Source organism: Polyodon spathula, chromosome 13 (genome assembly GCF_017654505.1).
Source record: "Polyodon spathula isolate WHYD16114869_AA chromosome 13, ASM1765450v1, whole genome shotgun sequence".
Lineage (NCBI taxonomy): Eukaryota > Metazoa > Chordata > Actinopteri > Acipenseriformes > Polyodontidae > Polyodon > Polyodon spathula.
Window position 1 is genome coordinate 13,108,029 of NC_054546.1, and position 18,129 is coordinate 13,126,157.

General features: G+C 40.1%; 1 protein-coding gene across 1 annotated transcript; it reads left to right on the plus strand.

Annotated features, from left to right (window-relative positions):
- Nucleotides 1-11,728: 11,728 nt before the first annotated feature.
- Nucleotides 11,729-18,075, plus strand: LOC121325276 (actin, aortic smooth muscle-like). The gene is made up of 9 exons (XM_041267707.1): nucleotides 11,729-11,822; nucleotides 14,183-14,355; nucleotides 14,637-14,765; nucleotides 14,878-14,988; nucleotides 15,410-15,494; nucleotides 15,574-15,735; nucleotides 16,251-16,442; nucleotides 16,933-17,114; nucleotides 17,756-18,075. The coding sequence occupies exons 2-9, from the start codon at nucleotides 14,227-14,229 to the stop codon at nucleotides 17,897-17,899; spliced, it is 1,134 nt and encodes a 377-aa protein (XP_041123641.1). The 5' UTR covers nucleotides 11,729-11,822; nucleotides 14,183-14,226; the 3' UTR covers nucleotides 17,900-18,075.
- The last annotated feature ends 54 nt before the right edge of the window (nucleotides 18,076-18,129 follow it).

Consider the following 18,129-nt stretch of genomic DNA (forward strand, 5'->3'; position numbering starts at 1 on the left):
AACATGATCTGTCTGCGTCATCGTGGAGAAGAGAAGGACAAAGGTTATCATAATGGGAAGTTTTGAAAGCTTCAGACACATTCTCTCAATGTGGGGCTTGAGTTACACAGCTCTTACTTTGAGTGCACACACCAGCTGGAACCATTTTTTCCATCACATTTGTTTTTTTGGACAGTACAAACACAAATGGAGAAAACACCTCCACTGAATTGGGTCCAATTGAATGACAGCCAACTGTAGCAGAAACACGCTTCCCGGGATCAGTCAGTATACAAATCCCAGGAACAATCAAATGTATGAAAGTAACAAAAGTTTATTGAACAATAAGCTTGTTCACTAATCATCTCCCTTAATTCCCGTAGGGGAGTTGATTGGTGTACGCCATACCACAAAGAATGCAACATTCAAATTCATAATAATAATGTATTTATTTATTTTTATATAGCGCCTTTTTACAGTGGACCACCACCACAAAGATCTTTACAGAGGTAGGCTGTGAACTTACAATAGCACATTGATTTAACATCTCTGCAGGATGGAGTAAATTAAACTTATTTTGTTTTTCTTTTCATTGCTCCACATGGTATATAAATGAACAGTGATGCTACCTATGACAAAATTCACACCGAAATAAATCCCACACACATAATATAGTGATGGTATTCCACTTGCAACTAGGCTTCAAGGAGAAGAGTATGTTGGCCTATGGCTGCTGATACACTGACATTTTTTTTATTATTATTCACAAAGCATTCTGGTCATTGTAGTCCTTGGTCTCTTAAAGGGGAGGGGTGCCCTTAAATTGGTTTATGCAGCATTTACCAAAATAAATATTATTGGTCTCATGGAAGAGTACAGCCAGCTGCTCAGTACCAGTACAATCAATGGGTTGTTATTTTTTGTACAGATGGAAACACTTTTGAGGTCACAGCAGGTACCTTCCCCAAAATTATTATTAGCTAATGGCAAATACCAATGCGTAGTACAAGGCCACAGCCTGTCTAGAAACTACAAAAGTGACTACTCCTAAAAATTGCTACTCCTAAAAATGTATTTGTAGCATTTCATTATTCAACCAGCACCTATTACTTTGCTGTAGTTTACTTGTCCAGTTCATCAGTGTTTATACTGTGGCATACAGCTGCCTGTTCCCACACTGTGAACACGCCCAATACAGAGGGTTGTTTAATATTTCATAGTAATGTAAAAGGAGAGAATTCTGGAGATGCTGGCAGCTAGCCTGATGACCTTTAAAGCTAATTTCTGTGACATTACCATAAATGTATGTGTACCATGTCTGACTTGGGCTGGAGAATTCCCATTCAGTAAGCTCTTTCAGTTTGCTATGATGACTGCCTAATATAAGATTACTACAGTTAATTTAGCCAGTAATTTCGATATTGTTTTACTGTGTTTCACAATATGTACAGTATATGTAATCTACCATGCTGTACTGTACTTAAATATGTATTTACATAGTGGTTTTCATACTCTATAATGATGGTATTGTACACTGTTCACCTATTAAAAAAAGAAAGATTGAAACTGTGAAGGTGTTCTTGTTTACTTTTATGCTATTGTTTTTTTTAACAGGAATTTCAGTTTTGTATAATTTAAATACCATCATATTTACCCTAAAAATAGATTATTTGTAAAAATAAAAACACGTAGTGTACTGTAAGAGTGTGTCCGAAATATGTGAAGGAAGTGAAATATTTGTACACAACAGAATTTACAGATAACTCCCCCTGCCTATGAATTCAAAGGCTTAACCTCTGGTGACAACAATCCACAACCCACCTCCCCCCATGGGGGGGGGGGGGGGGTGTGAGGTGGTGATGGTGGGTGAAAACACATTGCTGTTCTCAACAGAGAAATTCCACAGCCAAAGAGATCCAGATACATGTTAAGTAGATGACGTTTATCCAGGAAAACCAATGAGAGTGAACCAGGAAGAGCCCCGTGAGAGACTAGCTGCTTTTCCATTTAAGGTCATGGCACATGTTTAATGTTTTGACTCTAACGTCCACAAAACTCGAAGACGTTCATGTTTGGGTTCTCAGCTTGATGCCAAGCTCTTTCTATCACCCCCCCCCCCCCCTGTATCCTGAAAATAGCTACTTGGAAATCAAAAAATTAACTGCAATAGCTAGCTTATTTAATCATTTACTGTTCATATTAAGTCTTCTTTTTTCCATTTGGGGCATGCATATATATATAAAGAGAAGTGCCTATCCACTTGTGATGGAAATTTGGCAAGTATGGAGACTATCAGAATATGGAAATATTTGTACACTTACAGTATATCTACTGTCATGACACAGATTTTACAAATGTTGTATTTCAGCTGTGACGGGAGATTCTATATTTGTTAATGAAGTACTGTACTGAACCACACTGCCTGCCACACCAACCAATGTACAGTGAATAACAGAACCACTCTTGTCAAGGGCAATAATGAATTTTTGGTAATAAAATATAATTTCTTGCAAACAGAGATTACTGGTTAAGAAGTGACAGACTTAAATTGTGTTACTGTCTATGCACATATAATGTTGTTATTGCTCTTTAAGAAAATGAGATGCAGTTTATAACCTATTACAACCGTGTTTAAAAGTGGACGTGTGTGGTCTTTATATTCTTGTGATTTAATATAGGAACTGTTCTGTACATATTTAGTGTACTTTTATTCAAGCCCCTTTGACTGTTTAAGCAATATTCTGTTACAGGAAAGAACAACAGGAAACTATATACACTACTGTGACTAAAATGAAGAAGGACCTTCTGCTTATTGAAAAGGAAATCGAAAAAGAATCTGCTTTGTAGTTACAACTTAAGTTGCATGATAAAGAACTGAAAACGAAATTAACTAAAAAAGACAAAAAAACAAAACAGGATTGCAACAACACGATTGATATTTTGAGAGCATTGAATGAATAGAAACAGTAAAAGCAATTTCAAATCAGTTTGTCTCCCAGCTTACAAAAGACTACAATCATTACATGAAATCAGTGAAACCCCACAATGAACGCAAGAGCAAATACAGTACCATCTTAAAACTAATACCATCTGAAGGCATTATAAATAGATTAACTTTCCCTTAATCAAAGGAAATTCCCCACCCTTGCACCTTACGTCTGGGCTACCTATAAACTGAAAAAAACAAAAGTTAAAAATTCCCAAGTAGCAAGGGGGGGGGGGGGGGGGGGGGGGGGGGGGGGTTGCGAAACCTGGACCCTCATTGCAAAAATGACTCAAAAATTACAAACGACTCAATGGAGTATGGAATAAATGCTGGGAATAACAAGAAGAGACAGGAAAATGAAGGCATGGATAAGAGCGCATGTGATGTTATTATAAGAGTGACAAAACTTAAATGGCAGTGGGCCGGACATGTAGCAAGAAAGAACATCACTAGACCAAGGCTAGTAGACTGGATCCCAAGGATATAAAGATAAGAAGACTGGATCCCAAGAGATAGAAAGCGACCAAGAAGAAGACCTCCAGGAAGATAAAATTACGAAACGCGCCGGAGCAATGTGGATGAGAGACACAGCAGACAGGCTTTTGCGAAAGAATCTTGGGGAGGCCTTCATCCAGCAGTGGATTAAAATGTGGAAGATTATGATAATGATGATGATGATGAAGATGATGATACATAAATAGATAGATAATCTTTTATTTATTTTTAAAGAATGAAAAAGTTACCAGGATGAGATGACTGAAACAGAAAATTATAATTATATTATACTGATATATTCTTATATTGTACTTTGTGAATCTAAAGAACGAGTAGGATACATTAGTTCTGATATCTTTGTTATTTTATAGCCATACCAAATTGCTTGAAAAAGGAGTGTCTGCCAAGTCTCGCCCTGTTTACTGAACAGTTCCTTTTTTGGTGTTGGAGTCAGAGCACTAGAAGAGTGAAAAAATGGAAAATCACGTTCTTTATTACTCTGAGTAATAAAAATAGACTTGAATTGAGGCTCCAGTGCTAAAAGAATAATCACAAAAGAAACTTTTTAACTAATTAACTTTTAACTAACAGTCTCTATTTAGGCAGATCACTTCACCACACACGCATAACAAAGAAATGTTAAGTTATGGATGTAACTCTGGTTCCCTAAAAAGAGAAGAAGATAACCACCAACCAATACTTTTAGAATATGCATGCCACAGGTCAGGTATTTACTGAGCATTTTATGTCAGAACTGCAGATAGGAATACCAAGGGAATAAGTAGTCACTCCACAGAGCTCACTTCCTCCTTTGCATCAAACCCACAAATGCGGGTAATGCAACCTCGCTAGGTTTGTTGGTCATCTTCTCTTTTAGGGAACCGGGGTTACATCTGTAACCTAACGTTCCCTTTCAATTCAAAGACAACCAACAACAATACTTTTGGGGAAAGTATACCAAAGCCTTCATGAGGGAGCGAGAGCTGATGAGGGACGACTCATAAATGCCAACCCACAGTTAGTGGTGCGATTGTGCAACCTGAAGGACCCTTGTGCCTTGTGAAGGTATAGAGGGATCTGCCACATTAAGCCGGTAGAACCTGCTGAATGTATGCGGAGCAGCCCAGCTAGTGCAGTACAAATATCAGTCAATGAGGCAGCTCTAAAGAGAGCCCATGACGTAGCCACACCTCTGGTAGAGTGCGCGGCCACTGTCCAGGTGGGAGTAAGCCGGCATTAGTATACGCAGTCGAGTTGAGGCACTGCTTTGAGAGGGCTTGGCCCAAGGTCCTTTCACCATGAAAAACAAAAAGCTGGTCAGAATGATGCAGCACTCTCGTCCTATCCACATAACTTCTCAATGCCCAAACCGAGCAGAGGGAATTTATTCTCAGATCTTCCTCTGAAGAAAAAGGAGGGGAATGAAAAGCCTTTAGTTCCACTGACTGGTTTAAGTGGAAAGCCGGGGGGAAGTAAGGTGTAATGATACCCTGTTTCCATCATTCCAAATATGCATGCAGGCACTGTGCACTGACAGAGCCTGTAGCTCACTGACCCGCTTAGCGGAGGTGATGGCTAATAAAAGGGCTGTCTTTATAGAGAGGTATTTTAACTCTATGGAATGTATAGGCTCAAACGGGGCTTAGTGAGAGCCTCCAATACCACTTGCAGACACCACTCGGGGAGGGCGTCCATTCTAGGAGGACGTAGCCACCAAGCACCCTATAGACAAGGGGTCGATAGAATATGAGCGCTCGGAGAAACTGAGTCAGTGGGAACATGGCATGCAGATATAGTTTCTAGGTACACTTTCAGCGTAGAGGGGGACCTGCCTCCCTCCAGCAGATCTTGCAGAAACTGTAAAATAGTTTCTATGACTTGGGCAGGCGGACAGATGGTCCTGTTCAGGGTACAGACCATAGTTGGAGTCTGCCCAGTTCTGAGATGTGAGAGGATGCCCCTTGCAGCAGCTGGCAAAGATTCGAAAACGAGATTCTCTGGGGGTCACCAGTATAACTGTCGCTTGTTCTCTCCGGACTTTTGCTAGGCAAGCTGGAAGCATCCTGGGCCACTCGTGGGATAAGGCGTCAATGCTTAGTGGACTGCTGAAGTGGTGGAGGGAGAACCATAAGGGGCAACGAGTGGCCTCTGCTGTGGTAAATTGATTGACTCTGGCCCTTCCAAAATGTCCCCAATGCGCTCTAGGGTGGAGTCGCCATTCTGATGGGTGATCACCCTCCCTTTAGCGGTCCACCGCCCAATTCACCACTCCAGGAAGATGAACAGTCAGAGTGATAGCAAGTTCCTCTTTGCTCAGGTCCGTGCGGTCAAGGACATGTCTCCGCTGGTGCACTGGAAGGAAATGCTGGAGAGCAAGGTGAACCACTCACAGTTCCAGTGCATTAATGTGCAGGGAATTCCAGCGACCTCACCAGGACCCGTGAACTCCTCTGCCTGCTCAGACCTAAGTAGACCACTATTAATTGGCTTTTTGCATCATTGAGGGTGAGACCCAGCCTCGACAGATGCTCTGCCACTATTACCATGTTGGCCACTGCTCCTTCCTGCGACTGGGAACAGATCAACCAGTCATCCAGGTAATTCAACACCCTGATCCCCTGCAGCCGCAGAGTGGGTAGGATGGCATCCATGCCCTTTGAAAACATGCGTGGGACTAAGGAGAGGAAAAGTCGAATGGGGACGTGAAAATACACTTCCTTTAAATCCATGGTGGTAAACCAGTCGCCCGGCTGGACAGACTGGAGAACGTGATGGTGCGTGAGCATTTGAAACTTCCTCTCCCTCAAGAACCTGTTGAGATGTCTCAGGTCTAGGATGGGACATGCTTTTTTGGCACTAGAAAATACCTTGAGTAGAACCGCTCTTCTTGAGAGTTGGGTTATATGAGGTGGATGGCTTGTTTGAGAAGCAAGGTATCTACTTCTTGCCTGAGGAGACCTTCTGTGCTGACCAGACATGTGAACTGCTCATCAGCCGCATATTCCCTTTTAACGTGGGTCTCTGTTATCCTGCATTGGCTATTAGTGCATGCAGGGTCCTTAGTAAGACCTCCTACAGGAGGAGCTTGCACCAGGGCTGCAATGGTAGAATCCACTGGTGAGAATCCAGCTAAGCCCAACACCTCCACGTCTTCCAAGGAAGCCAGAAGGGCTGCGTGTCTTTAGACACTCCTGTCGGTGCCAAGAGGATTGTACTTCTTGCAGAAAGTCTGGGAAACCTGGGAAGGGCTGGGGGGTGGCCTAAAAATGGAGCAGCACTTTTTGGTCGCTGCCGTTCAGGGAATTTGGAGGAATTTGGAGGCTCGCTTCGTAATTGCCTGAACTGAGCTTGAGAGAGGTTTAACATCAGCCTCTGAGGTAAACTCGGAGCTGGGGCCTATCTCCTGAGTACGTTCTTGGACCTCTCTCTTCCTGTGTGAAGGAGTCACCATCCCGAGATGCTGCAATTTAAATCACATCCTGTTCCTCCTCGTTCATCAACACATCTTGCTCTGAGATGCCAGGGGCAGAGCTGCAGTCAGAGAAGGGAGAAGCGCCTGCTGTTTGACTAGGTACTCCAGAACCTGAGCCCTCTGACTCTTCAGGTCGGAAATGTCCCTTGTCTGCCTCGAGAGTCTCACCCTCTTAGTGCTCCTTGAAGGAGACTTTAAGCGGCTGCAAGACCAACTGGCTGAAGCACCGAGGCACAGAGGCTCTGAGGCACCGAGGGCACCGATCTAGAGCATGTCTAAGCACAGAGGGCTGAAACCCTAAGGCCCTGAGGCATCAACAGCACAAAGGCACTGCGGGCAACGAGGGCACCGCGGGCAACGAGGGCACCGAGGGCTCCAATGCACGGAGCATTAAGCACCAGGGAGCCAAAGCACTGAGGTGTCAAGGCTCTGAGACGTAAAGGTCACCGAGGTCCCTGACAGGTCAGGGACGTCTAGCCTGGACCAATCAACTAGTGCAGCTCGTAGATTTTAAGCAGTAATAAGAAAATCACACACAGTAGTACAATTGGTGACTCAACAGCGGGCGCGGCTGTGCCAGGGCCCGGTGGAGGAATCATACGTCTCTTTTTTTTAATTTTTTAATTTTTTTTAGCTGCAAATAGCAGAGGAAAAAACACAAATAGCAAGTGCTGTGAGATTAGAAAAGCAGACTACAATCGCAAGTGAAGCAGCTGTTGAAAAAAGAAATAAAACGTGGTGCAGTTATTGACATTTAGCGCCGTCTTCAGAAGCTGAGTTTCTGATTCTGGGGATGTGGCAAGCCGACTTCCAGCAATAATTGCAGGCAATAAATTCTACAAGAACCAGAAAAACTCTTTTGAGAGCTCTTTTAACAGACTCAATCACAGCAACTGGACAGGTTAGTTATATATACCTTCACTTTCCTGATGTGAGACGCAAAAGAGGAAGTGACTGCTTATTCACTCGATAGGCGGAACTAAGGACGTCACTCCCCGGAGGGGCCTGACACAAAATGCTCAACAAATACTTGACCTGTGGCAGGCTTATCCCAAAAATCTTGGCTGCTGGTCATCTTCTAATTGAATGGGAACTACAACTGTACAGTACATGGAATCATCCTTTTAGTTTTAGCATTATCACAACTGATACAAACACTTTGGGACCACTTTTACTAGACCACTTTATGTCAATCTTGTGACTTCTATGTTATTTCAAACTAGTTTTTCCTAGTAATAATATTGTGTTTTTTTTTTTTTTTTTTTTTTTTTCATTTTACAAAATATGTGTGCAAACTTTGCACTGGTTTAAAATGTAATCTCTTTGTAAAGATATTACACCATGTGACCTCAAATTAGCCTTGAAGTAAATTTGGAAAGATTAAAAGTCTCATTATTCTTTTCATAGACAGACCTGAATCTTGTATTCTCCCTTGTGCGTTGAGATAATAATAGTGCCCTCTATTTGCACCTAAATAAAGCTTCAATGCCCCTCTTTCCAGAGTTGATTCAGCCCAGTTGTCACTCAGTCAGGAATACCCTAGGCCACCTGTCAATGAGGTAGAACCAAAGTTCTTTACTTGGCAGAATGTCGCTGACACCTATGGTGAAAGCTGAATAAAAGGTGTACCAGATAATAGTTTTTAAATATTTCATAAGGTCCTTACAATATAAGGCCATGTGTTGTTTCCTGTAAAAAGTTATTAATAGCCAATTGCTTCCTAGAGCTACTGCTCAGCAAGGCTTTCAGGTCACATTAACCCCCTGGTACAGACACTTTCCTCTGTGCTACAGAGATAAATAACTTGTATGTGCGCCATTCTGTTTAAAGCACATTTATTGTACATTATTTCTGTTCTACCCAAACTGTTGATTGAGAGTGAAGGGAAGTGTCCACACTATGATTTTGAAAACATACTCCATTCCAAGCATATTTCTATACTACAACCAACTCTGTTTCACAATGTTTCATTTAAATTCATGAGAAAAATGTATTACTATAAGATGTGTTTTACTGCATATATTATTTAATACAATGCTGGTGTAATACATTTAGAAAACAACATATCATTGAATTTTGAGGTTGGAGAAATGTTTATGTTTAGTTACTGTATTTTGATCATTTGGCCATTAAGCCCTCCTCTGTCCTAAAAGGCCTGTCTTTTACAGAAGGAATACAATTAGGTGGGATACCTGTGTATTACCCTGTAGAAACACCAGCAGAGCAACAGAACGTAGTATTTTCAGCAAGGGCAACACAATGGATCTCAAACAAACATTGCACAGTGATATTGCAATAAATACCAGTGTTTATTAGTTCATACAATAGTTATACTGTATAACAAGTATGTCAAAATATGGTTTACCAATGACATATGATTGTAGATGCCCTTTTTGTACTAATGCCTTTTAAGACAAAGCAATTGCATTGTCATTGTAATCAGTATTGCCACTGAATACCTTTTGGTAGAGGGTCCTACTGATCTTTATTCATACACAACATGGCCAACTAAAATGACTGTTATTTTAGATGCACTATCATCCTTGCTTTGCTTAAATTAGCCCTCAGTATTTTGGATAACAGCTTTAATGTAAGCTATTTAGTATGTGATAGGATGCTTCATCTTTATCTCTCCTAAGTAATTATCCAGCCGAATTAGGTCATACTGGAGCTGCATTGAATTAGCACCTTCAAGTACTGGAATTTAACTGTTATATAAGAACCTGTTTGTACATCTGCCAGCCAGAAAGTTATCTCTAAAGTTGCAGTTTATCATGCTTTTCCCATGTTTGTAAAATACATTTAATAAGATGGTTTCCTTTTTCTAAATGTTCAAGGCCTCGCTTGTACTGGTCAGTATTTGCATAAATAAACCACAAGTTTCAGAGAAGATGTAGTTCTGATAAACGTCTAATATCAAGCAAGACCCATCTGTGGCCAATGTTAGTGCAAATTACCCCCAAAAAATCGTCTTCTGCCATAATGCCTGCCAATATTATTATCAAATGTAATGTTGTACCAGTCATAGCAGTCTCCATTGCAGTCACCTTGGCAGCCAACAAACCCAGTAACCCATCATAAACCAGAACAGGTTTTTAATTTTTGGGTAAAACAATGTTACAATGGCCTAGCAGCCCTGTGTATAGTAACACCATCCTAGTGTAATCAATCTCTGTTTTTATATTGCAGTTCCTGTTAATGCAAAAATGTGTTGCAATGTATGTGTACATCTCTGCAGCTTTGTGAGTTTTTTTTTTTTTTTTACTTCCTAGCATCACTAAGCAAAGACATTATGAGGTTAACTCATTGTACAAAGACACTCCACCATGAGTGTAAAATATTTTTGAAAAACATATTTTTCAAGAACGTGGGGCCTCATGTCATACATAAACAGCTTTAACTGCCTAGTTTCTAAATGGTACTGAATGTAAGAATGTTTCTTTTTCTTTTTCTCTTCAAGATGTTTGACTTTTTTGATGGTCTTTGTTTAATTTTCAGTCTGTGATGTCTGAGTTCCATTGCTGGTTTCCATGACTTTTTATTTTCACTAGTGATTCCTGACTTGTTTTTATCTGGCAGCACAAACTGTAACTTTGAATTCTGAGCCAAAGCACACAAAACTAATAAATAGAACAGGTTCCAAGCTAATCTCACAGCATTTCGTTTTTAAATTGGAAACAGTTTTAGCCTTAGCATTGGGAATCTCCATTTAAAGGGGTGATAGAATGCTTATAATTTGCAATATCTATCAGAAATTAATTCAGATAAACTGGGATCTGTTCTTGACTACACCCCTGGGGCCATTTATTTATGGAGAAAGAAACGGGTTACAGCAGGTGTGTCCGGTGCGTTTTGTTCCAGCTGACATTAGCTGGTTACAATTAAAAAAATTGGACCAAGGGGCCTCACGTTAAACATAACTTGGAAAATACTCCACATGAGATGCTTGGGTTGTACTCTGAATTACGCTTGTTGGATTCCCACTGGAAACAAGATACTAGTTGGCCAACAATAGGATACTTGGCTTTGCAGTAGTGTTGGGATTCATTGAATAAAGGTCAGACAACTAAAGTGGAATTTGATTTCATGTTTCAGTAAATTCAAAAATACCAGTGTATGCTTTTATTTAAATCCACAAATTGTATCATATTTTCAATAAATGAAACTTTATATACAATGCGGGCATTTGAACAAAAGTGTATGAACAGAGGGCCAAACTTTAGAGGAATTATGCAAATGGACACCAAAGACTTATATTTTAGCAAAACATTGAATTAAAAATATTTATCTTAACAGATATAGATAGATAGATAGATAGATAGATAGATAGATAGATAGATAGATAGATAGATAGATAGATAGATAGATAGATAGATAGATTTTTTAAAAAACAGTACATATACTGTGCATGTACTGTGTAATAAGTGTTGTAATGGAAAATAAGTCATTTGTGTTCCTAGAACCATTGTATCAGTTTCTCACTGACTATATTAAGTACAATAAAGAGAAAGCTACAATTAAGACCTGGCTGTTGGAATGCTGCCTATTCCACTGCCAATTGCTATCTGTCAATAGGATGTAAGTATAATTTAGCAGCAGTCCTCAATATCTTGTGTTTATATTTCTGAATGGTAAAGCCTCTCTCAGAAGCAGTGGAGTGGAATGCAGTGCACAGGACTCAGGCCCTGCTTGGCCACACAGATTTGAGGTTTTTATGCTGTGGTCCCTATAAGGCTGTGTTAGAGTGAGGGATGGAGCTGGCTTCTGCCAGGGCTCCTTGTTTGGAAAGTGGGGGGGGGAGTTGTAGGACAGTGAACTATATAGACTCCCCTCTCACAGATGGACAGTACACCATCCCAGAGCAGCTAACCCCGGCTAAGCACTGTCAGGGTAAGTGTCTTTCAAGATAAATCAGTTGCATGCATCACTGATATAGATGCTTAGCCATTGTATACTGTGTCCTATTAGTTTAGCACACAGCATAGGACTTGTTAGCTTACAAAGCTGGGGTTTTAATAATGTAATATATAGTCAAGTTAAATATATTCAAATAAACCTGTCATGTATACCTAAGCATGTCTGACACAAACATATTTTTTTAGTGAATGAAAATAAGCTCAGTTGTTGTTGTAAAAGGCATTTCTATTTTATCCTGTATTATTTAATGTAGTTTTATATGCTTGTTGGTCATTTCTGGTGGAATGGTTTAGGAAAAGTGGTCACTCTTACAATCTAGATTTTGGGTTTATTTGGTTTTTGCATCCTTTTCTGGTTTATCATAGGCTGCTCAAGAATCAGTAGTGTGTCATGCTGTTGATTGCAGGACAAATGGGACAGTATTTAAATTATGGATAGACAATAAGGGTGTTATGCATAGATTATTGGATATACCTTATTTAGTGATGATGCATTTGTGCTAGTTAATAGTTAATGGCTATTCAACAATACAATCCAGCAATGCTGTTAGTTTAAAATACAAATGCCAGGTAGCTATATACATGTGTCCTTAGTTTATGTGAATAACTAAATAATAACTACACCATGTAAAATAGCACCTCTTCACACTAAGAAAGGGTGAGCTCCACTAGGAATATTGCATGTGAAATGTTTTCTAATTATGTTTGTCATGGCGTTGTAATAGAGTTATCCAGCACTGAAGCAAACTGAACGTTTGAGGAGGCTGTGTGGTCCAGTTGTTAAATAAAAGGGACTTGTAACCAGGAAGTCCCCAATTCAAATCCCAGCTTACTCATTGACTCACTGTGTGACCCTGAGCAAGCCGCTTAACCTCCTTGTGCTCTGTCTTTCGGGTGATGTATTGTTATAAGTGACTCTCCAGCTGATGCATAGTTCACTCACCCTAGTCTCTGTAAGCTGCTTTGGATAAAGGCATCTGCTAAATAAACAAATAATAAAAGGTTGCAGATTTGAATGCTAATTGTTTTTTGGCAGCTGTTGCTTAAAGTTTCAGATCTGACTGCAAAACACACGCATGCTTTGGCTAGGACTTTTATTAGTTTATTACTAAATATGGTTTTCTTTGGGGTTCCTTACAGGTGCTACATAGAACTATCTCTCTCTCTTCTCATACAGCTTCATGTTTTGGCTTTTTGAGGCAAGACCAAGTTAGAGAGTGTGAGCAACACTCTGGCCAGTCATGCTATACCAAAAACAGACAATTCCCAAACCATTTCCTTATTAGGACATGTTTCCCATACAGCAGAGTTCATTCATTATGGGAATGCCTGCAATCTCTATAAACAAACTTGGATCTTTCTTAGGGGGGTGGTTAGCTGTTTTGTAAGGGGAAGGACTTTTTTTTGTTTTAAGATTCCTGGAGTCGTTTCCCTGGTGGATAGATATTTTTGACAGATAAAGTGCGCAGCATTTTCTTGCAAGCATTGATATGGTCTGCATTTCTAAAAGTAACCACAGCTTTCATATTTTATTTAGAATGGAAAATAGATTATTATTTTCCATTCCATTGACTTTCACTTATTTTGCATTAATTTGCCTTTTTAAGATTAAGCTCTCTAACAGCACACATTTCAACATCGGAAGGGTAACATTATTGTTGTTTTGGACTTTAAAACAATGCATCACTCCCCAGTATTAAACTGGATTACAAACTGGTTTATGGCAGAAAAGCTCATTTTATGTTATTACTGGAATGTATGGCAGTATAACAAAATAAAATGTATAATCAGTTTTAATCCCTATATTATGCACTATGTTTTTTCAGTAGTACTTTGTGGCTTTACCGTTGTTTTCTACTAGACTGTCTGCGTGCACTGCTATGTGCAGTCTTCCTTCAGACTGTTACCATTTAAAGGCAATTTAAAAGAGGAGGATGGATTTGCCAGCCCAGAATACGATGCTATCTGGAAGCAATCCAATCCAACAGGACACCACACCTTGTGACATCAGCTCCAGCTTGGATACAATTCAATAGTAGTCACAGCTAATGTTAGAGTTTAAGCCACATCATTATACACAGTCTTATTATCTTCATATTTCCACACACCAATACTATCACCAAGGTAAGGACAGTTCTGCTTGTGTTTCTTCAAGATAAAATATGGCTGATAAAAACCCTAAGGGAACTCAATTAACCAAAGGGCTCTAGCCTGATCATTACTGAACACAAGGTCAGAGTGAAACAGAAATCAAGGCTAACATTACCCAATGACATGCCTGTAGAATCCAATTCTTTTTTTTTTTTTTAATTCCCATTTGTATTTTGCTTGCAGTGATTGTTTTCCTGAGTGAGTTAAGGAAGCTAAACTAAGTGACTATGTGTGACGAGGAAGAGACCACCGCCCTGGTTTGTGACAATGGATCTGGCCTCTGCAAGGCAGGCTTCGCCGGGGATGACGCCCCCAGAGCTGTGTTCCCCTCCATCGTGGGCCGCCCCAGACACCAGGTGAGCAACCAGCAATGAATCTGGTTAGAACAAGACTCTGGATTGCCTAATTCATTAATTCATTAAATGTAATTTAACTGGCCTAATGAAACCCCTGGCATTAAACCTGGCAAATCTAATGGTTATGACAAACAACATCCTAACAATACTTTTAAATCTTTCTTGTAATGGCAGTTACTTAACCAGTATTTAGATAACGGCAATTATTTACATACATGACTAATACCTCAATTGAATCCCATGTGGTCACTAACAGCTTCCCCTCTTCCTTCATCTTTTAGGGTGTGATGGTGGGTATGGGTCAGAAAGACAGCTATGTAGGTGATGAAGCACAGAGCAAGAGAGGTATCCTCACCTTGAAATACCCCATCGAACACGGCATCATCACTAACTGGGATGACATGGAGAAGGTAAGAACTTTATTCACCAAAGGTGTCCAAACTTCAGTTGTGTCTACTGATCTTCAGATAAGATTCCAAGTGCTCTAGATGTAGTATAATATGTCTCTATTAATCTTTCCAGATCTGGCATCACTCTTTCTACAATGAGCTCCGTGTTGCCCCAGAAGAGCACCCAACACTGCTGACAGAGGCTCCCCTAAACCCCAAGGCGAACCGTGAGAAGATGACCCAGGTGAGTTCACTGCAGCAGCCTCTCAGCAAGAAAATGGGTCAGAACATACAACTAAAAACACTAGCGCCTTATAAACCTGGACGAAATTCTGTGAGATACTGTATCGAAATGTTCTAAGAGACTGACACACCAGAAAATGTAAATGCATATTTGTTTTTTGTTTTTTATTTGCAAAACTTGAGTTTATATTCTAACTCTCATACTAGAATATTAGGTGGCCAATGTCTTTATAATACTATTTGTGAGAAACTATTATCAGTTTTAGCATCTGTTTAGTGGCTATTCGTGTGTACTTTGCATATCATTCACTTATAAAAGCATCTTTTATTTATGGTAGGATTGAAATGTGGATGGTCATATTTATACACCCAAGGAGTAATACTTTAGTGTAAAATTGAAAAACGTTTTGTTCCTTTTCCAGATTATGTTTGAGACCTTCAATGTGCCGGCTATGTACGTAGCCATCCAAGCCGTGCTGTCCCTTTACGCTTCAGGTCGTACCACAGGTAGGCAGTAACCACAGGTAGACATGTCTGTTGATTGAGAGCCTGTGTCTCAGTGACTCCCTCTGTGCCTGTTCCATAGGTATCGTGCTGGATTCCGGGGATGGTGTCACCCACAACGTGCCCATTTATGAAGGTTATGCCCTGCCCCATGCCATCATGCGTCTGGATCTGGCTGGCCGGGACCTCACTGACTACCTCATGAAGATCCTGACTGAACGTGGCTACTCTTTTGTGACTACTGGTAGGTATCTGCTGAAGGAGATAAAGCGACCAGCAGTGCTAGAAAAACAGGGTGGTCCTCTCTAGAGTCGGTTCAGACAATTACTTTCAAGCTGGGACTCACATTTTTACTGATGATTTCACACACAACCTCTGATAGAGACTCACATAATAAGCTGTATTTATTGCATATAAAATAATTAATCATGTAAATTTTAGGTATTCCGGAGAACAGGATACCATTAGATATGTATTTGTCACCAAAAAATAAACAAATATTCCAAACAGGAACAAAAAAAAACATATAAATTGCGAGTTATGTAATACATTTAAAAGACATACCTGTTCTGTTTACAGTAATTAATCAGTAATCTTTTAAACAACCAGTAAAGACTTTCAGGTAGAATGTTGACTTCAGTTCATGGTGCCCAAAAAGTACATTGTTCATACTGTGGATGGCATATTGCCAGCATACCCTCAGGAGAGCCAGAACCCAGTAAGGAATCGTTCTCACCTGAGTTTCGCTCTTGTCCACAGCTGAACGAGAAATCGTCCGCGACATTAAGGAGAAGCTGTGCTACGTTGCTCTGGACTTTGAAAATGAAATGGCCACCGCTGCCACTTCCTCCTCGCTGGAGAAGAGCTACGAGCTTCCCGACGGGCAGGTCATCACCATTGGCAACGAGCGATTCCGCTGCCCCGAGACCGTCTTCCAGCCTTCCTTCATTGGTATGTCAAACCATTCAAAACACCTGTCCATATGGGACAAGTTAGATGGCAATGCAGCTTTTTACTTGTTCAATGTAGGGTAAAAGTTTTTTAAAAAAGATACATTGTAAGTTTTTTTTTTTCTATTTACCCTTCTTCAGACACCTGAATGTTTGCAGTCTTATTACAGCATCTGCAAGTCTAATAAATCATTTTTCAGTTGCATTTTTGTATGTGTAATTATAATAATCTTTACACAATATGAATCATCTACTATCACTGCAGTAGTAATATAATGCTAAGCAGTTGCACACTGACTGCTGTCCACTCTGGGCCTAAATTATTAGAGCTCAATTCAATTAATCTCCCATCTGGATGTGAGCCAGGTTACGGGAGGGTGAAGACCAGTTATATTATCTATTGCCAGATTGCATTCTACTGCCTTTAATGTAAGTTTCCCTACTTTTAATCTCATTTTACTCAAGTTGTGTTTCTCTGTTGTGATCAATAGGTATGGAGTCTGCCGGTATTCACGAAACCACCTACAACAGCATCATGAAGTGTGACATTGACATCCGTAAAGACTTGTACGCCAATAATGTCCTGTCTGGGGGTACCACCATGTACCCCGGTATTGCAGACCGTATGCAGAAGGAAATCACTGCTCTGGCCCCCAGCACCATGAAGATCAAGGTGAGAACTGAAAGAACATGCCACAACAATGGCACTGTGTAAAACAATAAATTTCAACCCATTTCCCTTCGGACCTTTTGGGTCATGGGTTGAGCTGAAAAAACATTTGAATGACCACTAGAGATCAAAAGATGTGGAACGTAAACTAATAAGAAAGTAAGTAGACACACGATTCAGTGTGCCCCTTTTATATCCATCTCATTCAGCAGTAGGCTGCTACCTTAAGGTACCAACTAAGGTTGTGCCAGCACTTTGCTTTTATTCACTTTAAATTGTTTTCAACACACTGGTAATAATTTAAATTGAAAGAAACTGCTTTGATTTCAAAGCACTGCCTTCCCTACAAAACATGATATTTAATTACTAATACGGATGTGTTTGAAAGGATTCATTCATTGAGCCAGTCTGTGCAACTGCTAATGTGTGTTGAGTGCAGTCCTGGGATATAAATACTGAAGCAGGGTGGGCAAGACAATGAAAGACAAATATGAAAAAAAAAGAATTAGCCATTATTTATGGAGTTAGTTCATGTCTTACTGAAATTCAAAATAGCATGGATGAGTTTATTAATCAGAATAATATAAGCCAGTCATTAGTATTTTCTTCTGAAGTAATGTATGTATTTTGACCTATGTTACCAGATCATTGCTCCCCCTGAACGCAAGTACTCCGTCTGGATCGGTGGCTCCATCCTGGCCTCTCTCTCCACCTTCCAGCAGATGTGGATCAGCAAGCAGGAGTACGACGAGGCCGGCCCATCCATCGTCCACCGCAAATGTTTCTAAACTCATTCTTAGCCCATTTCTTCCTTTTTGTGCGTCTTTCTTCTGCGTACTGTGTGAACTGTGAATACTCTTTCCTTACATTTTCATTCCAGCAACTTGTCTTTGCTACAGCTTCTACTGAATGAATGTGAAAATTTATTTTATTTGAAGAATAAAGCTTGAATGTGTCGGCATTATAAAGCTAGTCCCTTGTTGTCAAAAAAACAAACACATTTCATTTGGAAAAAAAA